Below are 26,486 nucleotides of genomic sequence, written 5' to 3'. Positions count from 1 at the left end.
AAGGATCTTTTATAAATAAAATTTAGTATTTATATTATTTAGATTTGGTTAGAGTTATCTAAATCCAAAACTATTAAAAGCAACTGAATTAACTAGATGAGCCAAAAAATAGGATATTAAAACACCAATATTATCTTTACACAATCAATGCCTGAGCTTGTAATAAAAATTGGATGAGTGGAAATGATTAATTTTAAATGATTGGCTACATGATCCTATTTGTACACTGAACTTTGCTAAGCAACCACTATTTCAAAGCTTTGTTCATTAATATTTCACATTTAATCTAATTTATTCAGAGGAAGCACTCTCTTGCATGGCTTCTTGCTCTGTGGTATATCATGCAGTAATATGACATCACTGGGATTAATATTAAATAATGGTTTCTTTCCACATACTATTAAAACATCCTTTCAAAGTACCATTTAAAAACATTACATTTGCACAGATGCATACATACGCTGGTACTTTAAAAAAAATCTAAATTATTCTAAGGTAAACAAAATAAATGTGTAATGGATATTTTTCAGGCTTAGTTAAGTCAGATAAACAAAACAATTAGAAATCCTACAATTCTTTAAAATATGGTTGCATGGTTTTAAAATAAAGTCACTAAAGCTATAATTTGAAGAAATGATTTTAAAAATCAGGCTTTTAAAAAATTTATCCATTCGCAATGTTTCCCATGTTCCCACTTAGAACATCTGTTTACATTCTATTTTGCTGAACTGTGTAACGCATGGGATTGCTTTCAGCATATACTACTGAAAAACCAAACATCTGTAATGATAAACGTCATCGTTTCTTTCCATTTTATTTTTCTTACCTCAAAATTATCAAAACCTCCATTAGGCAGTTCCCAAAATAAGTAAACTGTATTCTCTTCTATTCCTAAGGAATGTAAAGCTAAAGGTGGATCTGGGTCTGAAATAAAATTAAATAGGCAAATGTAGATATCAAAAAGTAACAATAGTCCAAATGAGGTTGATATCCATGGAAAGGGTAACTATACCATATCTCAAAAATACCTTTGAAATTAGCAACAGAGTACTATAACCTTTAGGCATCATGATAATAAGAAGTATCCAAAGCATCCTAAACAAACCAAACAGGAGTCATTTATAGTGTGTATTACAAGTACTGCCAAAACCAGTTCATGAAGCAACCAGGGAGAATATTAAGAGAACACATCCATGAACATCAGTTGGCAGGCAGAAGACATGATGAAAATCCCTTAATTTCACAACACACTAATAAACTCAGTCAAAAATTCAGTTGGAAAATTGGTGACATCTTAGATCAAGCTATAATTCAATTTCATCACACACCTATTAATCAATACCCAGACAAAAAGGAATCAGCATCAGACAAAAAAGAACAATCAAGGAAGAAACAATACTTCACTCAAAATGCAATACAATAAAACAAAACAATCCCCCAATCAAGGCTAGTAACAAAAGGTACCACATATAAACAGCTAGCAAACTGATCTTACCTAGGCTGGTAGTTAAACACCTGCCAGAAAAGAAACAATATCAGAGAACATCAAAAACTATACAAAATGTTGAGTTTTCACTTCTGAATATCAAACAGAAAGAGCACCGGAATTCTGTTAAGGGGTACAGAATCTGTGCATAGTACTCTATCAGTGCACTAAGGAATACCAGATTGGCTCAAGTTTTTTTAAGCAACAATGTAAGATCAAAAAAATTATTAAATATTTTGATGCATATAATCAACTGTTTTAGCAGTGCAAATTAATGATTAGCATGAATGGAAAGCTACATGCATCTTCATCCATACAACAAGTGCTTTCCAGTCACTACTCCTGCTCTGAAATAAGAGTACCTTTTGTGGGGGTTAAATAGATATCTTGATTAGAATTACTGCATTACCTTCGATAAAAAAAAATGGGTGGAACAAAATAAAATACTTTGTGACTAGATCATTTATATAATCAAGGAGTATCTGGGGTTGAGATTCACACTGTATGTGGGTTTTACAATGTGATTATGCTCTGTAAAACATAGTTTAAGATTTGTATTTATAAAGCATATAATTAACTTACCAGTTGTAACTCTCAGAAAAGTAGGGAAACTATTCTTCAATCTGCTAGTGGTCACAATTTGAACAAAGTATTCTGTTCCTGAGGAAAGGCCATCAAATCTGAACTTTCTACAGTTAAAGAAAATAATCTAATTATTATTAGTAATATCAGGATGAAGCATTGTACAGTTGGATGACATCAAACATGGACATATTTCAAATATGATATACTGCTGAAATTATTAATAGGACACAACCTGAACTGCACGGTTTGGGGGGAAAAACAAGAATGCTAGTGACTATTCACTATACATTAAATCTCTGTACTGATATTGATAGGCTACACCTGCCTTGCAGAAATGAAGCCAGAGGTTTACTGCAAATCAAACAAACTGTTGAAGAAGATGAGCATGTATTGGCTGATTATATAAAAGATAGCCAAGAACAAGCATTGATACAATTAAAAATTGAAATTTAGCGAATGTGAAGGAAACAACACATGAGAATTGAAATAATGTAATAAAAGCCTGAATAGAATGCTGCCAAGGAAAAGTATAACATGATCAGTTTCTTCAAAAGGTAATTGAGAAAGTGGATAAAGATAAAATCTGACAATAGCTTACAAATGGAGCATTAAAAAAACTAACTGAAGGTTTGATATTGACTCCTCAAAGCAAGCTACTCAAACTAATGCAATCAAGGCCAAAACTGGAAAATTGTAAAATGATTCAAATTGCAGGGTATGCAAAGAGGCAGAAGAAACTGTTGATCATATACTCAGCTCATGCAAGAAGATTGCACAAGCTGATTATAAACAATGATATAATTTAGTTGCCACCATGATTCACTGGAACATCTCTAAAAATTATCATGTGCCAGTAATGAAAAACTAGATTAAAATATTGTGTAATTTCTGAATTCAAACTGATAACACATCAGATTTAAGCTGTGATTGAAAAGACGAAAGTGTGGATAATTAAGGTGGCAATACCAGGAGATAGTAGAATAAAATTGGAGAAAGCCACAAAGTGTCAACTTCTGCAAATCAAAATTGAATGATTATGGCATACACCAGCTGTAGTCCCAGTTGTTATTAGCACACTGAGACTACCGCTGTTTTAATAAATAGAAAAAAATCTTAGATGGTACTTAGAAAATATGCACGGTTACAAAGTTTCCACTTTCAATTAGAAAATGCAGAACTTGCTTGGATCTATCCATATACTAGTCCAATATAGTACAACATCTTCAAATGCTAGAAAAGGTAGAAAGAAAAAATAGATGAGCAGTAGTAATGAATATTGACTCAGCCACAGTGCAAGGGGTGCACGTTTGGAAGACCTGAAGAACTAGATTACAGGCCTTTTGTCCGATTGATAGAGAAAATACACCAATGTGTTTCTAAGAGTCAATACTAATATAATAATACATAACTAATCAAAAGTGTATTCACATAGCATTATCACTATCATTATATTATAGCCAGAAAGTTATGTCATCTTCAAAAGGTACCTTTTATCTGATGATAATCTTTCTTCCTTGCTAGAGTTATTGCCAACCAAAGTAGCAATATATCCATCAACTATACCAAATGCTGGTGGCCAGGTAACAGCTATTGATCCAGAATCTTTACTCAGATTCATATATTTAACTGAGCTTGGCTCTATTAATGAAAGAGTGAAAGAGTAGAAAGGATGGAAGAGTGAAAATTATCAGTTCATATAAACCTGTAAACTGATTTTTGTAATTTGATTACAACAAAGTTCAATATAAAATGGCTGGCTATATAAATGTTTTAAATAAATAAATTTCCATTCAAGAAATGCAAATGTTATTAATACCTTACTTAGGTAGGGTCTATATTTCGAAGTTAGCTGTTGAGTTAGCTCGCCCACTCCAACATTCCTATAGTTCTTTTTATGGTATAACTCAGCTCTCCAATTTTTGTGACTTTAACTATATTTACTTCCTGGACATTTCTACATTAGTTATTGAAATGACTCTTTAATAGATGAATAACTGCTAAAGTTCAAACTAATTCTTCTGAATTGTATATGTTCTTTCATAGTTTAATGTACTCTATAATACAGCACAGGTTTTGAGACATAATTCTTCAATATTTATTTATCAGATGTAGGCACTGCCCATCTCACTAATGACTAACACTTTACAGTGTCTCTCACTATCAGTCATGTAGAAGCCTCACAAAACTTTGATATCCACATTGGGAGAAGCTTCATGTATTGTATGGAGATGAATCAGAAATTGCTTGTACAGTACAGTATTGTACTGATACAGTAACCAGTATGGGTGCCTTTATACCTGAAATAAAAAGGCATTGCCTCTATCAGCATATCAATTCATGTACAACATTTAAGAAAATACTTTCATTTTTTAATGTATTAAATTAATTATAAAAGACCATATTCTTTTTTCTATTCTAAGAAAAATTGGATTTTATCAGCTATTTGTCCATCAGTAAAATAGACATTACCAGCACACTGGATTTTTACCTCCAGAAAATTTCCCTTATGGATTCTGGGCTTTCTCTGACACCTCACAAATATGCTTTAGAAGCTTAAACATCCCTCTGGAACTGTCTGAAATTTCATGGAGGATGCTCTACCAACATGGAAAATGTTAGAAACCTTAGATTAGTAATCCAATAAATACCTATCTGGAGACATATGTAGTGGAATTCTTGTAACCAATATATTTCCTTTGAAGTTTATAACATTACAGGTTCCTCAATGTAATTAAGAGTAATATATTATAAATATGAAAACTCACAGGATGAAAAGGCAGAAAAAGGGAGTTGGATTTATACCTCCATATGTACTCTCATATAGAGGTGATTTATAATGAGAAAAGAAAAACAAGTTGCACAATCAAGTATATTAAAATAGAAGCTTATGACTAAACATCTTTTAACCATCTAGACCACAGGTCTGCAACCTGTGGCTCCGGGGCCACATGCGGCTCTTTCAACCATCTCCTGTGGCTCCCAGTCGTCTGCCATGTGCAGTCCCCCCCCAAAAAAAAGTGGGACTAAAAAAGTTCAACCAATCAATTCAAATATGCAGTGTAGGTGCATATCTCGCCTTGGCTCCACTCTTCAGTCAAACCCTGTTCTGCGCATGCGCGCATGTACGCGTATGTGCACACATTTTTTGCGGCTCCCAGTTTTTCCTTTTGTGAGGGAACCGGTTCTGAGGGGCTCTTTCATTGTTTCAGGTTGCTGACCCCTGATCTAGACATATGAGAGTCATAATGGTAGAGGAGGATGGTTGCTCTGATCTCCTGTTAGTGAACTTCCTAGATACATCTGTTATATAAGATAGACCCCTAGATAGCTAGGCTTAGAACTGATCCAGCATGTCCTGTTTTGTCCAGGATTAGCATTCTATAGTGTGGTAGAGAAGCAAAAGTTTCTGTGTAAGAACTTTGTGATGCTCGAAACAAGCATAAATGTTACAACAAACAGAAAAGTTACATTCTCATACCTGTTTCTATTTGTATGCTTACAGGAGGGCTGTCCTTATATCCTTCTTTTTCAGTTTTAACTGTAAAGTTATATAAGAAGCCAGGAGTCAGATTGGAAAATTCTGCCATTGCTTGTGTGACCTTTTGGACCTGCAGCTCAAAATAAAAAATGTATTATTTATTTTATTTGTTAAATTTATTTGCTGCCTGTCTCACTGTCCAGAGATTGCTATGTTTGTGATTAGTGGCTATGTGTCTCTAGGGTCATCTGTGTATATATGCATCCTTTTTTCAGGGATTTCTGAAGTCAGATATCCATATAGTAATCACTTGGTGGTTTTAAAAAAAAACAGAAGATATATAAAATTACAATATAGCTAACAGCTATATCCTGCATTCATTCCTTTCCAAAATACATCACAGGATCCATCTAGCCTGACTTGAATTTGTTTCACCACACAGATGCTTCCATATATTATCAGTTGGACTTAAAATTAACAAGAAAGGCAAAATAAGTAAAATATTCAGTTTTGCTCTTTTTAAAGAATTTATTTGGCAACATACCCTATAAGTATCTGCACAATTTGTGCATGTGACTTCATATTGCTGAAAGTTTCCTTCTGCCTGATCCCAAATAATCTGTATTGAAATATTGGTGACTCTGCCTTCATATATATTTAGTGGAATTGCAAGACCTATAAGAAGCAGTATGAAAAATACTCATCAAACACACCTAAAAGGAACCCTGAATGAATGGTAAGATCCAATAATTCCTCCTGTTACATTATGTTTAGCAGAGAACTCAATACCTAAAATTAAACTTAGAATACTTTGAAATATACAGTTTCCTACTGTAATTTGGTGATATCTTTAGAATTGAAATTAATGTATTTTTTAGTAGGACAAAGTGCGCACCAATGCATGCTAATGAAAATAATGTATGCAAATACATTATAATGTTAGAATGCTTGCAAAAATGTGCATGTTGAGGAAAATTACATATAAAAGAAATTTATATGTAAATTACATATAAAAGAGCCTTGGTGGAGCAGTGGGCTAATGCCTCCTTAAGTAACACCAGCTGCCTGCAATTAGTGCAGGTTCGAGCAGTGGCGTAGCGTGGGTTGTCAGCACCCGGGGCAAGGCAAGTAATTTGCGCCCCCTAACCCGTGGATTTTAGCACTCGAGTCTGCCGCAGGGAGCCCCGCATCCTGGGCGTCCGCCGCACCCCCCACCCACGCCTCCCCCGGGAAAAGGGGGAAGGTCCGGCATCCCCTCCCTCATGTGCGGCAGAAGCGCCGGGACCCAAGGCCGTGCCAGGAGGCGGGCGGCGCAGCGGAGCCTCCGCTTTGGAGCCGGCGGGAGGGGGGGCGGCTGGGGGCGCCGCCGTCCCTTTCTTACCTCTGATGCCTGGAAGAGAGCGGGACCCGCCAGCGCAGCTGCCCATCTCGCTCAGGCATGCACCGCGGCTGGCCGGGGCTTCCGCCGGGGGTGCATCCGGGCGTGGGGAGGGAGGGAGGGGGCTAGCACGACGGCCCGTGAGCTTGGCAGCCCTTGGCCGGAGCTGCGGCTGAGCCTGGAGCCGCACCAGCCCGCACCTGCTGCCCCGGGAGAGCTCGGCTCGCTCCTCTGACCCCCCTCCCACCACCGCCTCCCCCTCAGCCACATGCGCCGGGCCGCCACCGCGGGGGCCGCTCTAGCGTGGAGAGGGGGAGGCCGGTCCCCGTTCGGCCCGCCAGCCCCGGGAGAGCCCCGCGCGAGCGCCTCGCCAGCCGCTGAACTCTGGCTTTTGAGCAGGAGCGACCTTGCCCTGCTTGCCCTTGCCCGGCGCCGGGAGCAGCCGCCGCCGACCGCCCCGCTTTTTGCAAGCCCCGCTACGCCGCCGCCACCTGCTGCGGGGTGAGGGAGTCGGGGCCGCACTGGCGGGCGCTTCTCTGGCAGTGGGGCATGCTGGTGCCCTGCACTGCGCTCCGTCTGCGGGGGCCGCCCTGGGAAAGGTGGAAGTGCAGCTCTGGTCTGGGATGTCTCCGAGCCCTGTCTGGCCGGCTTTGTGCCTCCGTCCCCCAAGAGTAGCTGGTTGTGAGTTGCTGCTTCCCCGAGTGCGCCTCAGCCCCAGATCCCCCCTGAGGGACTCCAGCCGCGCGAAGGGCGCTTCGGCGCGTCTTCCATCCCTCCCGAGTGCGAGCGCGCCCCCCCAGATGTTGCACCCGGTGCGGCCGGCCCCCCCTGCACCCCCCACGCTACGCCACTGGGTTCGAGTCCCACCAGGCTCAAGGTTGACTCAGCCTTCCATCCCTCCGAGGTAGGTAAAATGAGGACCCAGATTGTTGGGGGCAATAAGCTGACTTTGTAAAAATGCCGCTTGGGGGGGAGGCGAAAGCCCTAATAAGCAGTCATATACATAGAATGATGGCTATTGCTAAGCACATTGATTTGTGCTTCTTAGATTGTAATCCGCCCTGAGTCTTTGGAGAAGGGCAGGATATAAATGGGATTTTTAAAAAATGCATATATTTACAGATTTGGAGGCAAATAGTTTGGGGGAAAAATAATTCTCAGAAGGATGCAGAAATCAAGTACTAAAAAAAATAAAAAATTTGAAAAAAGAAAAATAGATTTGCCTATTTCTGTATGCTACTTCTTGATTTGGACTATATTTTTCTCATCTTGTAAGAAGTAAGCTGTTGTGTTCAGCAGCTCGCAAAAACAGGTGAAAATGTGCTGCCTATTTACTTTTTTTTTTCTTACAAAAATTCTACGATTATATGAGAATGCACAAAATATGCATCTAGAATAGAATAGAATAGAATATCTTTATTGTCATTGTGTAACTCATAATGAAATTAAGTACTGTTATCTATATATATTAAATGTAAACCATATCTAAATTTAAATAACTTACATGTTTTTATAGCTGGCAGATGATGTACAGAACTTAACATATGTCTGCTAGTTGTAAAAACAAAAAAATCATATTCTGTTCCTGGAGTTAGCTTCTCTATAGTTACTTTTCCATCATTCAGTAAAGCAAATGTTACATTTGGACCTTCTTTACTTATGATGCGAATGCCATCAATTATTCCAACAGCAGGTATTTTAACATATAAAATCATGAAAGTACTATGGATTTCAAAAGGAATAACCATCTGTATTGGTTTGGGTTCTAGAATGGCAATAAACAGAAAAATATGATCAACATATTATTTACAAATAACTGCCAATTATAATAATAAATATTGCATAAGGTTTTTTTTTTCTAATAAAGGATACTGTCCTTCAAACATGGGCACAAATTACATGTAAATTTAAAATAGGATTGACAAAAAACTATATTTATATTCTACTTACAAAATTTCATAGTATTCTATTGACAAACCAATACATTAAAAAGCATGTTAAATCGTGGATCCACTTAATTTTAATTCTGCTTCCATTATCTACTAAATATTGCAATCTTCATCCCCTATGACACTGTTCTCTTTAAAATTAGTAATAAGATAATTATTTGTTTCATGCATTTATTTTATAACAAATACTTGTTTTAGTTCTTAAAATAACCTGAGCAATGTTGTGTTTAAATCTGAATAATAAATTTAAAATGTATATAAATCAGCCATAAAACATCTTACTAAGAGTACAGCGAATGGTAGTCAAATCACTCTTATTTCCAGATATTACTGTCGCCACTCCTATATCATAAGTCATTCCAGGAATTAATGGTTCAATTTTAAATCTCTCTGTGTTGTTTACTAAAAACGTCATGCTTTTATCCTTCAATGCAGTTGGTTTTACTTGAATATAGGATTCCTGGCCCTCTTCTGGGAGTTTCCAAGAGATAATCACATGGTCTTCGCCAACATCCTCTGGATGAATTAACAGACTAGTAGGTGGCGTCACACCTAAGCAACAAAAATAATATCTACCTTTGTATCTGGGACAGTAAAATTTCTTTCTTTGTCATAACACTATTTTTAAAAAAATGGTTTCTCAGTTGTGAAAGACACATTCATGAAGAGAACACACAGCGGTTTAATCATGGAATAGGTATTTTGAAATAGATTCCTTGTTTCTAAGATTTAAAGAGAAAAATTCTATGTGTAAATGTACACTTTATAATGTATATTTGAGGGTGTTTTAGCAACTCAAGTTTTAATTAGGACAAAAAGTATATTTAGTTCTTCTAAAAAAGTAACAGTGTTTTCTAAATTTACCCAGAAGTTTAGTTTCCTGATAAGAACACTGGTCTGCAACACAGACGTTCTTATGCCTAATTGAAAACTAAAACAGGAATACAATTTTATAATAGTACCTTATATGAAAACAGGTGTGAACATTTTTTACCTACCAGACAGTATTTAGCATTCAAGGCATTATTATTAGGAGTACCAGTAGTTAACTTTACCTGTTATTATTTCTATAGGATCCTCATAGCAGCTGGAAGTTCCCTTTTCAGTAACACTTTGAACATATAACCAATACTGATTATATGATTTGACATTTCTGATTACAGCAGACATGTTAGTTTTTCCAAATGAAAAAGTTTTCCACTTGCTTGTTTTGCTATCAAAAATGTTCACTAGATAATGATGGAAACTTTCATTGAATGAATTTGCTGGAGAATCCCATTTTAAAAATATTTCTGATGATGTCACTCTTATTGCCTTTACATTGTGCGGATGTAATGGTCCTATGATTAGAAATTTAAAAAACAGTTCTAAGGTGAGAGTAAAAAATGGGACAAATAGGTAAATAATAAAAGATGCAATAATAAAAAGCAGAGGCAGAAAAATGAGCAGAAGTAAATTGTACAAGCAGACATTTGTTTATATAAACTGCCTTCAACTAATTTGGAGATGGTTTTGTATTTGAAACCTTCTCCTATTTCTGAAAGTCCACTTATTCTTTTTAGAAAGTAGAAAAGAGTATTTTACTGAAAAAACACCAGCAGTATTCTGACTCAAGCCTTAGATTAAAATAAATTTAAGTTCCTCGGTTACAGACTGGGTATGATGTGATCAGTTTAGCATAGGTCTGCTGCAGGAGTAATCCTTCCCCATCCAGTCTCTGGGCCCTGACTTACATTTTCAATTGTTATTGTCTGTCAAGGAGACCAAACTGGCTTCCATAGCCTCTTTCTTTTGTATGGGAATGCCAAACCTGCTTGGATATCGGTGCATTGCAGCAGAGATGCATACACTCATAGATACATACACAGTTTTCAGTCATTTGAAAACTTTTGTTTTGTATTTTTATCTGCCGTATATTGGTTGCATTTTACCCAGAATCAGCTTTGGGGGAATTGGAGACTATATAAATGTGATTAATAAATGAATAAAAAATAATGAAACATCAGTCTAAAAGAAGATCAATTTTAGGGAGTACTGATCTCATGAAACATTTATATTATAGCATTGGCTTCTCTAGGGACGCGATGGCTCAGTGCGTTAGGATGCTGAGCTTGTTGATCAGAAGGTCGGCAGTTTGGCGGGTCGAATCCCGAGTGCCGCGTAACAGAGTGAGTGCCTGTTACTTGTCCCAGCTTCTGCCAACCTAGCAGTTCGAAAGCATGTAAAAAATGCAAGTAGAAAAATAGGGACCACTACGGTGTGAAGGTAACAGCGTTCTGTGCGCCTTTGGCGTCTAGTCATGCTGGCCACATGACCACGGAGACGTCCTCGGACAAGCGCTGGCTCTTCAGCTTTGAAACGGAGATGAGCACCGGCCCCTAGAGTTGGAAACGACTAGCACACATGTGCAGGGGAACCTTTACCTTTACCTTTATTGGCTTCTCTATTTGAATGTCATCAAATCAATATTCCAGTGGACTGGGGGAGAAACAATAACAAAAGGAAAATAAACATATTCCTAGGACTAGGTGATAAGATCCCAAAAAGAACACTTTTAAGGCTTTCAAATATTCCATTCATTTACCTTCCCAAAGAATAGTAAAGAGGAGGGTTATGTATGGACAACTCAGTTTGCATTGAGCAGGCTATAATTTAATGGTATCTTGTAGCAAAAAAGTAAAAGAACCAGATTGGTTGGTCAAACAAGGTTCATGGGATAAACCTGGAGGGGTTGTCCAATTTCCCCCTCCTGCCCTACCCATAGGTAAAGGTAAAGGTTCCCCCGCACATGTGTGCTAGTCGTTTCCGACTCTAGGGGCCGGTGCTCATCTCCGTTTCATAGCCGAAGAGCCAGCGTTTGTCCAAGGACGTCTCCGTGGTCATGTGGCCGGCATGACTAGACGCCAAAGGAGCACGGAACGCTGTTACCTTCCCACCGTAGTGGTCCCTATTTTTCTACTTGCATTTTTACGTGCTTTCGAACTGCTAGGTGGGCAGAAGCTGGGACGAGTAACAGGCGCTCACTCTGTTATGCAGCACTCGGGATTCGACCCGCCAAACTGCCGACCTACCCATAGTACACAGAAAACTCAATTATTATTGTCTGCCAGAAGATGAGACTGGGTAAGATAAAAAAGGAAGAGAGGAGCTCCACCAATCAGCACCCTGAAATTATAAAGAGTTAATTGTTTCTAGGCTGTAAGGATAGCACAACTGGGTTAACATACTTTTCTGCCACATCAAAAAGAGGCAAATGAGCACATTAATGTGGCAGTGAGGAAGAGGCTTATAAAATACTATAAAACCCCAATGAGAAAATGGCTTTCACCATCCTTAAGGCATTAAAGCAACCACATCTTTCCAAGACCTTCAAAACTGTTTCAAAAGCTATTTGAGATTTTCTGCATATTCAGACTTGATACATCAAAGAAGTGAAAGAGTTGTGTGCATACAGGACACACAGCAACAAACCTCCATTAGACCTTCAAACCTTATACTGTATAATTTGAGATAATAAGCTAAATATCTTTAGATGCTACTGTACGTAGTAAATCTTCCTTAAAGATAAGATTTTTATGATAATTTTTACTATATATTAATGTTAACATTAATTTGTCATATATTCTGAGGGATACCAGAATTTGAATCTGATTGTTTACTCAGAGGACATTAAACACAAAACCACTTTTTGTTTTAAAGGAGCATATATATTAAACAAGGACGCACAACACAATTTTTATGTTATTGTAACTTACTTGTCTCTACCGTCATAACAGGATGCAAACTAATTTGTGCTCCTTCAGGACTCTGGGCTGACAATAAAAATCTGTAAGAATGACCTGGGTTCAAGTTGAAAGTGTTTGTGTGTGTTGAATTTAGATTAAAAAAATTGGTATACTGTTCTGAGTGTTCAGAGTAGTACTTAACATTAAGTTGAAAATCTGAATTCAGCCAACCATTCAAACTGCTCCAAAAAAAGGCTGCTTCATTTGTACCGACATCCTGTACTTTAAATGTGAAGTTTTCAGGAACTGAAGATACTGCAAAAAAATCAAATTTTAAATTAAAAATATCAATTCGCAATAAGCATTTTTTTGCTTTAAAGAATAAAATTTAATAAAAAATTTAAACTTGAAAAAATAATTACATTCATATTTACAAATATATGGCAAAGAGATATAGCAGAAAAATCCTACGAAGAGATAATCTGGAACAAATGGGTTTCTCTGGAAAGCATAACAATCAGTTTCATTGTCTGGTATCAGTGACAGAGAAGAAAATTCAGATTCTCCAAGATATGGGGAGTCATCAATCCACGTGAGATGTCCTTCTTCCTAAAAGAAACAAGATGACTGATTTTGTTAAATTAATAAATTGTTTTCTTCAATATACTTCATACATTTTAAGTAATAATTTAAATTAATCATTATTTTGCTATAATTGTTTTTTTTAATTAAAGAGTTTTACAAAAACAAAATTTTACAATATATCCCCAAATCCCTCCCACCCCAAACCCCCCCACTTCCCCACCCCCACATCCCAGAGCTAAATACAGGATTATAGTTACAATAATCATATTCTAAATAAAAATTATACTTAATATACAATTAACCAAATTCATAATGTGCTTTAACTCCCCTTTAACATAACTACAAACAATGTACCAATAACAATATCCCACTAAGATCTACTCATAAGCTAAATGGAACTTTTTAGTCCCATATTTGTTCTGAATATAATTTATCCATCTTCTCCAAACTGAAATATATCTTTCCTGTGAATGATCTTTCAAATAAGCAGAAATCTTAGACATTTCTGCAAGATTCGAAACTTTAAACACCCATTCTTCTATAGCGGGCAAACTATCCTTCTTCCAATATTGTCCCACCAGTAACCGTGCTGCTGTTATCATATTCAACATCAAGTTAGTTTCTTTAACATCACAATCTACAACAATACCCAATAAAAACAATTGCGGAGAAAACTTTATCTTTCTCTTAAAAATCTTTTGAATGTTCCACCAAATTTTAATCCAAAAAGCTTTTATATTTCTACAAGTCCACCACATGTGAAAATAGGTAGCTTTTAAACTACCACACCTCCAACATTTAGACTGTAAATTAGGATACATGTTGGACAACTTCTTGGGATCCAGATGCCATCTATAAAACATTTTATAAAAATTTTCTCTTAAATTTTGAGCCTGAGTAAATTTAACATTTCTGACCCAAATTATCTCCCAGGTGTCCAATGAAATTGGTTCCTGAATATTTTGTGCCCACTTTATCATGCAGTCTTTAACCAGTTCCGTTTCCGAATCCAATTCAATTAAAGCATTATATATCCTTTATATGTGCACAATTTAAATCTCTAATTTGCTTTACTAAATTTTGATCTGTAATTGTGATGCCAACCTTTTGATCTGACTTCCACCTAGCTTTCAATTGGGTATATTGAAACCAAGAGTAACTTATGTTTTCTTGTCTTAACTCCTTTAATGGTTTAAGTTGCCAATCATTCCCTTGCAATCTAAGTAGTTCCTTATAAGAAACCATATCCATACTCACTCCCATAGATACGCCCTCTATCGCGTGTCCAGGAATTCTCCAAATCGGTATTTTATAATTTAACTTATAATAATACTTTTTCCAGACACGCAATAAAGCACTTCTAAGAATATGGGATTTAAAAGCCCTGTCCACCTTCTTATTGTAAAGCAAATATGCATGCCATCCATATACCAAATCCCATCCCTCAAGATGAAGTATTCTCTTGTTAGTTAAATTAAGCCAATCACTAACCCAGGTCAAGGCAACCGCATCATAGTACAATTTCAAATTCGGCGCCTTGAGTCCCCCTCTTTCCCTGGCATCTTGTAAAATCTTAAATTTAACTCTTGGTTTTTTCCCCGCCCAGATAAATTTGTTAATACCCTTCTGCCATTGATCAAGGTTGGCATCCTTTTTCAATATAGGTATCATTTGAAACAAAAAGAGAAACTTTGGTAGAACATTCAACAACTGCAATTCTTCCCAGTAATGATAATTGTAATTTTTTCCAATTATTTATTACTTCATACATTTTAAGTAATAATTTAAATTAATCATTATTTTGCTATAATTGTTAATACGTGTGTAAATTATGCTTTTATAGTAGCATTGCTGAAAATTAAGATACGTGTGTGTGTCTGTGTGTGTGTCTGTGTGTGTGTCTGTGTGTGTGTGTCTGTGTGTGTGTGTATTACTATTCAAAATCTGTAGCAGGAAGCCAAAATATCAATATCAGATCTACAGTTTGTTAAGAATTAATATGCTGACCTTAATATCATTAAGTCCTGTCCATATCAGGTTTAGCTGGTGGAATGACTGAAGATAAGAAGTTATAAAGGCATATTCTTCTTTGTTTCTAATATCAACAAGATGTGCCCCAGTTGAAAACAATCCACACTGATGTTGTGCCATATTCCAAGGTTTGCTGTCTGTATTAACCTTATAGCAACTCTGTTTGAAAGCTGCCCAACCATCTGAACACAAGCCTAATAAGGAATATTTAATGACATGCTTTTGTAAATAAATTCATATGAATGTTAAAATAAGATTTTAAAATTTTAAAAAGCCATATTTCAAACAAGTTAAAAAGTGGAATGAAGTAGTTTTTTTATCCATTAAATTCATAAATTCATTAACATGCATAATGAATTTCATTCCACTATGTAATAATCAATGGTGCATTCACATATTATTTCCTATACTTAGTCCACAGATGATACTATAGATATAATGAATGTAAAAATTGTGTGTGTACAAGCATATATTTCAGTGTAATTCTGAAGTTTTTGAAACAATCAAAATCTTTCAGTAAAAGAGTTCAGAGTTAAGTAAAATAATTCATATTTTTATCACTATTACTACAAAAACAATTTCAGGAAAATTTAAATACTATTATGTATAAATTCTTTAATTGGAGTAAACTGTAATGAGTAGTATATTTTCATTATAATTCATAATTCACTAAAGTTATATATTGTTATTCTCACTAAATAGCAGAAGACCTGCCTCCTATTTCAATAGAAATTTACATCTGGAAATTTAGCAAAGGATTGTAATGCAATGAATTGGGACATGTTTCACTATTATGTTCACTAGTTATATTTACTCTCTACATTTTTTTAAAGGAACTTTAAAAAAAAAAAACCAAAGCTTACATGTTATCAATCAGACAATGGTCATGGTTTAATGCAGAATTACAGTATATGATATTCACAGAGAAAAGTGACAATAAGACATTAATTACAATACTGACCTGTTTCAATTTCAAACAGCAGTATCTGATATACATTAATAAATTCTAAGTCAAGTTGCTTAAATTGAAGAGAAAATGTGTGCAACGTTGCAGGTCTCAGATCAGTCCATTCATAAAATCGTTCTTGATTTTTAAATATACAAGAAACATTATTATGGAAAATTCCTATGGAAAAATCATGAACCAGCATGCTCCAATTAAACAATACACTAGTACTTGTCACATGAGTTTTGACACTACTTTCTGGAATTCCATCTATAATAGACATAGAGAAAATCAAATTCTATATTAGATTATTTACATTAAGATAAATTATTTTGAATCAGTTCAGCACAACTGTATTTATGTGTCTGTTTGCATTTTATACAGTATGTAAAACTATCTACTAAAATTGAAAAAGTGAAAAGCTCATTTTCAAAAATGCAGACATGTTAAATTCTTTGCTCCAAATAGTAATGTGTGCAAAACAATCTGATACTAATGGCAGCTAAGAGGAACTACTATGTTTGAATAAACATTATGACAATCATCCATTCTGAAAAATAAATTTTACAAAGGAGAATAGTGTATATCAATAATATACAGTTCAGTTCCCATCTGATTTAGATTGGTCCAGTTCAGAATATAACATTAATTGAAATCAAATATTTGAACTAAATTAATTCAGTTTAGAGAGTAAGTTTGATTAAGTTACTCTAACTGAACAACTCAATTATAGTTATTTATTTTTATTTAATGCAGCTATTTATTTTATTTAATGCAGTTTAGAGTGCTCAATGTAAGTGGGCAGTGTTTGGTTCGAATTGACGAGGACTCAGAGTGGTTAACACTGAACGAGTTTATTGAATACACAAAGTCAACTGTCAAATGTCAAATGTTGCAACCCTTTTATAGAGAAAGCGTTTGAACTGTAACCAATACAAACTGTCTGTTTTCCCGCTCCTTGGTTGTGGCGTCCAATGATTGCACCTTATTTTCCCGCTTTAAACCTTGCAAAGCTGCACAGTGTTTGCAATATCTTCTATGGCTTATTGCTAACTATTTACATACACAACACCCCTTACCCCCCAGTTGGTGTCATTTCTTTACAAAGTCCTTTAGGTATTTTGGTGGCCTATGTATTCTAGAAGGGTATCTGTTACTTTGGCTGCTAGGGGCCCCTTTTCCTGGTTGACTGCTTGGCTGCTGGTTACTATGCTGGTTACTACTGGACCTGGGCTCAGGGTTACTGGCTTCAGATGTACTGCCTTGTGTATTAGGTTGTGTTTGGGATTCAGTTGTCACTGGCCTACTTCGCAGGGGTATTTCCCAATCAATTGGACTGAATTGTTGTTGATGGGCATCTGGAAATATGTCATCTTGCCCCACCACTACACCACTTTCAGGCCTAATGTTATCTGTACTGTTTGCCCTAACTGAGCTTTGGTCCCCCTCAGCTGGCACACACCCACTAGATCTTTTCCTCAGCTGGTCTATGTGTCTTTTACAGACCCTATTCCCTTCCCCCTCAATGATGTATGATAAGGGACCTAAGATTTCAGTTACCACCCCAGAAATCCACTTATCCCCTTGGGCGTAGTTCCTGGCCCAAATCAAGTCCCCCACTTCAAATGTTCTGTTAGGAATGTCAAATTCAATGTTTGGTTGGAGTCGGTCGGGGTGTAGTCTGTCCAACTTGGTCAAGATTTTTCTTCCCCACCTCATTTCAGCTGGACTTTTCCCTGTAGCCGAACAAGGGGTTGTGTGTTGGGCCAACAAGAACTCAGCTAGTCTCTGATGCCAGTCACCTCGAATAATTCTTTTAAGCGCGTCCTTCGTGGTCCTCACGTTCCTTTCAGCCAATCCGTTGGTGGAGGGGTGGAAGGGTGCAGAAGTCTTATGCTTAATCGAGTTGGCCTTGAGGAAATCCTGAAATTCAATAGATGTGAATTGTGGCCCGTTATCAGACACTATTAAATCCGGCAACCCATGAGTGGCAAAGAGGCCCCTTAATGCCTGTATTGTTCTGCCTGCCGTTACTGAACTGACCGGTACTACTTCTAGCCATCTAGAGTAGCTGTCGACCACTACAAGGAACGTTAACCCCTGGAAAGGTCCAGCGAAGTCAATATGAATCCTGGACCAAGGATTCCTAGCTAACTCCCATTTATGTGTGCGGATGTGTTGTTGTTCAGGCCTGGAACGTTGGCACAGATGGCAATTGGCAACGCATTCCTCAATGTCTTGGTCCAATCCTGGCCACCACAAGTGACTCCTAGCTAAGGCCTTCATCCTTACTATTCCAGGGTGTCCTTCATGCAATTCAAATAGAATAGCTGATTTGTGGATTCCTGGGATTACTACACGAGTTCCCCAAAGTAAGCAACCCATATGAACTGATAGTTCATCCTTCCTTCGGAAAAATGGACTGTATTTTACGTCTGGGTTGGCGTTGGGCCAACCGCTCATGACCCAGGCCATTACTCTCCTTAAGATGGGGTCCTTATTGGTCGCCTCCGCTATGTCTTTAGCAGTTAGGGGCAGATCAGGAATATCTTGTAGGGACATTACTTGTCCCACTGGGGCAGGGTCCTCCTCTGTTGTGCTAAGGGGCAATCTGCTAAGAGCGTCTGCATGACCCATGTCTTTACCTGGTCGGTATTGGAGGGAAAATGAATATGCTGAGAGGAAAATGGACCATCTCAGCATCCTGGGAGACATAATTTGGGGAGTCTGTTTATCTGTGGTAAACAGTCCCAGCAGGGGTTTGTGGTCTGTCAGGATTGTAAAGTTCCTGCCATACAGGTAGTCGTGGAACTTTTTAACTCCTGCCACTATGGCTAAAGCTTCCCGGTCAATTTGAGCATAGTTCCGCTCTGCCTTGGTTAGTGTGCGGGAGTAGTAAGCAATGGGTCTTTGCATTCCCTGGGTGTCTAAATGGCTGATTACTGCCCCGACGCCATAAGGCGAAGCATCGCACGCCAGGTAGATTGGTCTATTTTCTATAAAGTGGGTTACAGTTGAGCTACTGGAAAGGATATCTTTTAAGGTCTGGAAACTCACTTTGTGCTTGTCTTGCCAATGCCAAGGGGTCTTCTTATCTAAAAGCCTGTGCAGTGGTTCTGCAATGGCAGCCTTATGTGGCACAAAAGTGTGATAAAAATTTACCAAGCCTAGGAAGGCCTGTAGCTCAGCCTTGTTCCTTGGTTCAGGAGCCCCTTTTATTGCTTTAATTTTTTCAGGGGTAGGGTGGACCCCGCTTTTGTCAATCCTGAACCCCAAAAAATCAGTGGATTTAACCCCTATGCTACATTTTTCCTTTTTTAATTTTAATCCAGCCTTTCTAAATCTACCCAGTACCTGTTCCAGCCGCTCTACTAACATTCCTTCATCTTTTCCAGCTATTAGGACATCATCAAAGTAAGGGCATACTCCAGGTATGCCCTTTAAGGTCCTCTCCATCACTTCTTGGAAGATGCCTGGAGCAGCTGCAATCCCAAATTGCAGTCTGTGGACTCGGAACGCCCCCTTGTGGGTAACAATTGTTTGCGCCTCTGCAGCCTCTTTGGAAACAGTCAACTGTAAGTACGCATGCGCCAAGTCGAGCTTGGCGAAGATGGCGGCGTCCTGGATCGTGGCGAGGACCTGCTTCACCGTCGGGACCGGGTAAGCATGCTTTTTCATTCCAATGTTGAGGGTCGCTTTATAGTCGGCGCAGATCCTCACATCCCCATTGGGTTTGAGGGGTGTGACGATCGGCGTCTCCCATAAACCGCCCTCAACGGGTTCTAAAACTCCGAGGCCTACAAGCCGGTCGAGCTCGGCCTCGATTTTTTCTTTTAAGGCAAAAGGTACCCTCCGGGCCTTTAGCCTGATTGGATTTACTGAGGGGTCTAGGTTAAAATTAATGGGGGGCCCTTTGTACTTGCCTAGAGATCCATCGAATACGTCTGCAAATTCTTTGCAGACGGATTCGAGGGTCTTATTTTTAATCACAGAATTTATTCCCCCTATCCAAATTCCCAGGGCAGGAAACCAATTAAGCCCTATTAAGCTAGTCCTATTCCCCTCCGTAACTACCACATCTAAGACCCCCTTAAATCCCTTAAAATTAACTCTAAGGCTGGTCTTTCCCTTTACGATTATTGGACTTTTTTGGAAGTCCATTAATTGAATATTTGTTGGGCTAAGTGGAATTCTTTTTCCACTTAGTTGTTCAATTTTTTTCAGGGTTTCAGTGGAAATTATCGACACTGAAGCCCCAGAGTCGATTTCCATTCTGCAAGGAACCCCTTGCAGAAGGACTGTGATTTTTAATTTTCCGTCCGGAAAATTGTGCCCCCTTCCCTGCCTTTTCCGATTGACTCGGGCCACCTCCCCTGGGTTTGAAAATTTCGCCCGGGATCTAGGGGTCTCCTTGCCACTAGCATTGGGGGTTACCTTACCCTCTGGCCACACATCGACTTCATTCAGACGGGAGTCCCGGACGCGGTTTCTGCAGATGGCCTGGATGTGGCCGGTCTTGCCACAAGCCCTGCACTTGGCGGTGCGGAATCGGCAGGAAGCGCGGGGATGGTTGCCGCCACAGCTGCCGCATCGGTTCTGGGTGTCGTTGTCGCGCGGTCTGGTTGCGGTGTCCCGCCACGGTCGTTGTGCCCCGGTCGGTGGTCTCTGCGGTGTTGCGGGTTGTTGCCGGCGGCCGGGTTCGGGCCCTTCGCTTCTAAGTTGTCTGGGTGCCATCTTCCCAAATCGCCTGGAGACTTCGGCGATCTCTTCCTCCCACTGCTGATCCACCTCCCCGCAGTCCACATAGCCCTCTTGGTTAATTTCAGGTGCTGTCGCCATGCTACTGCGGGGGGGGTCGCGATACCCGGTAGACTCATACGTTAGGAGTTCGTCGAGCACTTCCTGTAAATCGCCAGTAGGTTTGGCGATTATTCTGTTTTGTAATTGTTCATCGCGTAAGCCTAGCACAACTCTGTCCCGAATCCTAATTTCTAAATTATCGTATTTGCAACGAACTGCGGCTTCCCTAACGGCAGCGACGAATTTCTGTATGGATTCCCCCGGTCTCTGATTTCTCTTCTCGAAGATGCGCCGCCAAAAAAGTTCGGACCTTCGGGGAGTAAAGTGCACCTTTAGTTTTGCAAGGAGGTCGGCATAGGGCACGCTGGAGACTGGTTGTGGCTGGCACAGCCCGACAGCGACTCTGTAGACCGGTGTGCCGCAAATTGTCAAAAGTGCCGCCGCTTTTTTTCGGTCGTCGGTGATTCCGTTCACTAACAGGAATCCTTCGACCTGACCAATATATTCTTCCCAATCTTCGGGGAAGTTAGGGTCAAATTCCTTCAATGACCCGATTTGCGCCATTCGGAGAATTTTTTTCCTATTCTGCCGCGGCCGCTCGGTTGACTGTGACTCGCTCAGACTTTGCCGCCTTCACGACAATTCTTCCTAATCTCTGGTCTTCTGTCGATCCCACCTTCGTCGCCAGTTGTTTGGTTCGAATTGACGAGGACTCAGAGTGGTTAACACTGAACGAGTTTATTGAATACACAAAGTCAACTGTCAAATGTCAAATGTTGCAACCCTTTTATAGAGAAAGCGTTTGAACTGTAACCAATACAAACTGTCTGTTTTCCCGCTCCTTGGTTGTGGCGTCCAATGATTGCACCTTATTTTCCCGCTTTAAACCTTGCAAAGCTGCACAGTGTTTGCAATATCTTCTATGGCTTATTGCTAACTATTTACATACACAACAGGCAGCTTAGAAAGTAAGAACAAGTACATACAGATCCAGAAGGCAATTTTTTATAACAAACCAAGCATACTATAAGACCTTGATCACTACCCTACCCTAAAGCCTGGGAGAGTAGCCAAATTTTCAGTATCTTTCCAAATATCATCAGGGTATTTGCTATATGAATGTTGCAGGCACTGCAACGAAGAAGCATACTTTTTAAGTTCTCATGGTTGATACTGTTTAATGGAAGAAACATGAAGCATAGCCACCTTGCCCACTCTCACTAAACCAGGCAGAAACTATTGCTTATTCGAGGCAGACTTCAAATAAACAGGCCATATGCCATGAAAATCTTTATAGGTGATAACCAGCCCTTGGCATCGCACCTGGAACCAGTAACAGCATTCATAGCACATCACAGCATATCCATCACTGCCACATAATCACCTCCTAGAACAGTGATAGTTTGGAACAGTGATAGAATGGTCTTTAAAGGCAGCCCCATAATCCATTCATGACAATCATGTTTTTTGTGAGATGGCTGCCATATAAATAAGATAAACAAATAAATAAAGTTGACAAGGTGTGAATTATTCTCTGAAAGTTTACACGAGCCCCATGATCAATATTAATGCAAAAAATCAATTTGACAATTATATGAATCAGAATTAAACATCCCCCCTAAACTTGTACTGTATAAAACTAACAAAAAGCAACTGAAACAGAAATGTACAATTTTGATCAACAAAATGCCAACATGGTAATAAGTAATATTTGCATCACATTATGTTTTCATATTAATTTTAATGCAAATTTAATGTGGGGGAAGTTTATCTGGCGTACAGGTAGTCCTTGACATACAACCACAATTGAGCCCAAAATTATTGTTGCTAAGTGAGAGAGTTGTTAAGTGAATTTTGTTCCATTTTATCATCTGTCTTGCCACAGTTGTTAAGTGAATCACTGCAGTTGTTACAGTAAGTTACTTACACGATAGTTAAGTGAACTTTGCTTGTCAGAAGGTCGCAAAAGGTGATCACATGACACTGCAGCTGTCATAAATATGAACCAGTTGCCAAGTGTCTAAATTTTAATCATGTGACCATAGGAATGCCACAAGGTCATAAGTGTGAAAAACTGTCATAAATCATTTTTTCAGTGCTGTTGTAACTTTGAATGGTCATTAAATGAACTGGTATAAGTCGAGCATTATCTGTACATGTTGTCTTACTTACATATTGTAAATGATTTCACATATAGAACTTTTCCACTTTTTACTGATTGGATCATCACATCGTATTTCTTGCCTTCTTCAAGTAGAACTGTAACTTTCTGTACTTTTACTTGAATTGCAGAAATGCTTTTCATATTCTATATTTTTTAAAAAAAAATATTTACTTTAAAAACTAATACAGTATTATACCTGAGGCTGAAATCATAAACAAATATTTGAACAAAATGTGATTTATGTTTCAGTACTTACGGCTATGTTTTTGTATAAATTAGGGCCCTTTGTATATTTATCAAGATTTCCAACTTAATATAATATCCGGACTAATAATCCACAAAGTTATAATGAGCTCTGCAGAGTCTGCTTTACAAAGATATTTCAATTGCTTTACTTTGTGATTGCTTAAGAATAAAATAAAGAAATAACTACCAGAAAAGTAGCAACTAAAGAACCAAGCATTAGCCTTTCAATAGTCATCAAATAAAAGGGACGCGGTGGCTCAGTGGGTTAGGACGCTGAGCTTGTCGATCAGAAGGTCGGCAGTTTGGCGGGTCGAATCCCAAGTGCCGCGTAACAGAGTGAGCGCCTGGTACTCGTCCCAGCTTCTGCCAACCTAGCAGTTCGAAAGCACATAAAAATGCAAGTAGAAAAATAGGGACCACTATGGTGGGAAGGTAACAGTGTTCCGTGTGCCTTTGGCGTCTAGTCATGCTGGCCACATGACCACGGAGACGTCCTTGGACAAACGCTGGCTCTTTGGCTTTGAAACAGAGATGAGCACCGGCCCCTAGAGTTGGAAACGACTAGCACACATGTGCTGGGGAACCTTTACCTTTACCTTTACCTAGTCATCAAATGTAATCATAACTCCCACCCCACAAAAAAATCATTTATATGTGCCATTGTTTACCATTAAACAAACATACCTGTTTTATGATTTAATGCTTATTACCCATTTTACGTATCAATACAGTATTATCAATGTCAAGATTATCAATATTATCAAATAGTAATAAATGTAATATATTTATGGATTATAAGCATTCTACACAATATTTTTAACACATTTTCTATCAAAGAAAAGAACAGCACCACTAAAGATATACAACAATGAAGAGTTTGGCTTACTTTTTGAGCAAAGTCATCTAGGATGTGATATGTTATAATATAAAAATCTGGATGCTGATCTTCTGGAAATTTTGACCATTCCAAGGAAACAGCTCTAGAAGGTTTCTTCACTTTGTCACACTTCAGGTTGCTGGTTATCTTTAGTAAAAGATAAAAGTCAGGTGGAGATATTTCACAACATTTATTTATTTATTTATTTATTTATTTATTTATTTACTTACTTACTTACTTATTATTTATTTATTTATTTATTTATTTATTTATTTATTTATTTATTTATTTATTTATTCGATTTATATACCGCCCTTCTCCCATAGGACTCAGGGCGGTTCACAAGGTTTTTAACAACAATACAACAAATTACAAAACTTAAAATCAATTAAAAAGATTATATTGACCTTGAAATAAAACCCCAGTTAAAATACAATTAAAATCCCAATTAATATTCTCAGTCCAGGCCAGAGAGCTCAAAGAGCCAGGTCTTCAGGTCCCGACGGAATGAGCGAAGATCAGGGGCAGTCCTAAGCTCTACAGGCAGCTGGTTCCAAAGGGCAGGTGCACCCACAGAGAAGGCCCTCCCCCTGGGTATTGTCCGCCGGCAATCTTTTACCGGCGGTACCCTGAGAAGACCCTCCCTGTGGGAGCGCACAGGACAAAGGGAGCTTGATGCCGGCAGCAGGTGTTCCCTCAGAACATGAATATTAAAGCATCCCAGTATTGTTACTGTATATAATTCTACATATCATTAGCAATGACATCAGAGTTAACATTTGTTTGTCTCAGACTATGACGCAGTTCATAACATGAAGATCATCATTAAATGTTGGCCTTTATTCTCTGGCTTGGATTAAAAAAATCCTGAATTTCCAGATATTAATATTCATTACAGATGGCAGAATACCTCGAGAACATTGCTTTCCAGCATTTCATGATATCATCCTTGATTAAAGGATCAAGAAACATGAGACAGTGTTTTAGTACCCAAAGCATTGATGAGAAATGGAATCTACGTAAATCCCCAGTACCAAATCAGCACTGCCGCTACTAGAAAAAGTTGTGATTTAAGTGAAAAGAAGTGTATATCCAGAGTTCAGCTAACTAAGTAAAGAGTAAACAAGTATATTCCTACCCCTAATTTCACATTGTCCAAATAAATGTTTAAGTGGCAATAAAATATCTTATCCAGTCATGCTATACTGTATGCTGTATCTGTACAGTATGTTCCTAAAAAGAATACCAAACACCAGAAGATATCTGTTCTTACCTGAAATACATATTGGATCACAATTAAAAAGCACGTTGTCTTGTCCATAGTGTGTTTTAGCCTCAGATTTTAAAATGAGTCAGACTTCTAATTGAATGAGTTCTAATTAAATGATGAAGCCAATCTTGTAAAAAGAAAGAAATAAAATAATAAAATCTACTTGATTTTTAAAATACATTATTCTGTACTCACATCTTTGAGAAAACAGGCATGTATTCAGTTTTCAAGTTAGATCTTTTTGCAGTATATGATCATGTGCCACTAATACAGGTAGTCCTCAACTTACAACCACAACTGAACCCAAAATTTTGGTTAAGTGGGATATTTGATAAGTGAGTTTTGCCCCATGTTACAACTTTTCTTGCCACAGTTGTTAAGTGAATAACTGCACTTGACAAGTTAGTAACCTGGTTTTTAAGTGAATCTCGCTTCCCCATTGTCTTTGCTTGTCAAATGGTCACAAAAGTTGATCACGTGACCTGGAACACAGCAACGGTTATAAGTATGAACCAGTTGCCAAGTATCTGAAATTTTATCATAGGATCATGGGATGCTGCAAAGGTTGTCACTGTGAAAAACAGTCATAAGTCACTTTCATATCCAAACTATACATACAACTACAATAATTTGAGCAAAGTAATATCATAGCTTTTTGATGATGCATATGATTATACAGTACATACATATATATACCTGCGCATAGTTTAATTATTGATAAAGTATTTGTAATGTTTTATATCTAGCACATCTAACAATTTCTTTTTATATTTAAAATTGTATCATAGGAAGAAATGTAAATGTATACCTATTTAAAATACAAGCAATATTGTCCATTATTCATGGGGGATGCGGTGGCAATGATGCTGCACCCGCCTGCCAGAAATGACTATTTGAGCCTGGCTTCATGAGACAGAGTGAGCTCCCACGGCTCAATCCTCAGCTCCTGCCCCTCCAGCAGTTCAA

The 26,486-nt window shown here is 38.1% G+C and overlaps 1 protein-coding gene across 1 annotated transcript in view; it reads right to left on the bottom strand.

Annotated features, from left to right (window-relative positions):
* PTPRQ (protein tyrosine phosphatase receptor type Q) overlaps positions 1-24,436 on the bottom strand; it is a gene marked incomplete at both ends in the record, with an annotated part of 124,650 nt that extends 100,214 nt beyond the window's left edge. The window contains 14 exons of the mRNA XM_083365356.1: positions 827-924; positions 2,069-2,175; positions 3,559-3,709; positions 5,550-5,679; positions 6,094-6,224; positions 8,432-8,692; positions 9,159-9,428; positions 9,932-10,216; positions 12,632-12,916; positions 13,024-13,210; positions 15,194-15,411; positions 16,179-16,433; positions 23,136-23,271; positions 24,260-24,436. Coding sequence (XP_083221482.1) covers positions 827-924; positions 2,069-2,175; positions 3,559-3,709; positions 5,550-5,679; positions 6,094-6,224; positions 8,432-8,692; positions 9,159-9,428; positions 9,932-10,216; positions 12,632-12,916; positions 13,024-13,210; positions 15,194-15,411; positions 16,179-16,433; positions 23,136-23,271; positions 24,260-24,436 — 2,691 coding nt within the window. The remainder of the gene's footprint in view (positions 1-826; positions 925-2,068; positions 2,176-3,558; positions 3,710-5,549; positions 5,680-6,093; positions 6,225-8,431; positions 8,693-9,158; positions 9,429-9,931; positions 10,217-12,631; positions 12,917-13,023; positions 13,211-15,193; positions 15,412-16,178; positions 16,434-23,135; positions 23,272-24,259) is intronic.
* Between the last annotated feature and the right edge of the window lie 2,050 nt (positions 24,437-26,486).

This window comes from Vipera ursinii (assembly GCF_947247035.1).
Source record: "Vipera ursinii genome assembly, chromosome: 6".
NCBI lineage: Eukaryota > Metazoa > Chordata > Lepidosauria > Squamata > Viperidae > Vipera > Vipera ursinii.
Note: the sequence above shows the minus strand (reverse complement) of the source record. Positions and strands in the feature narration are given on the sequence as shown.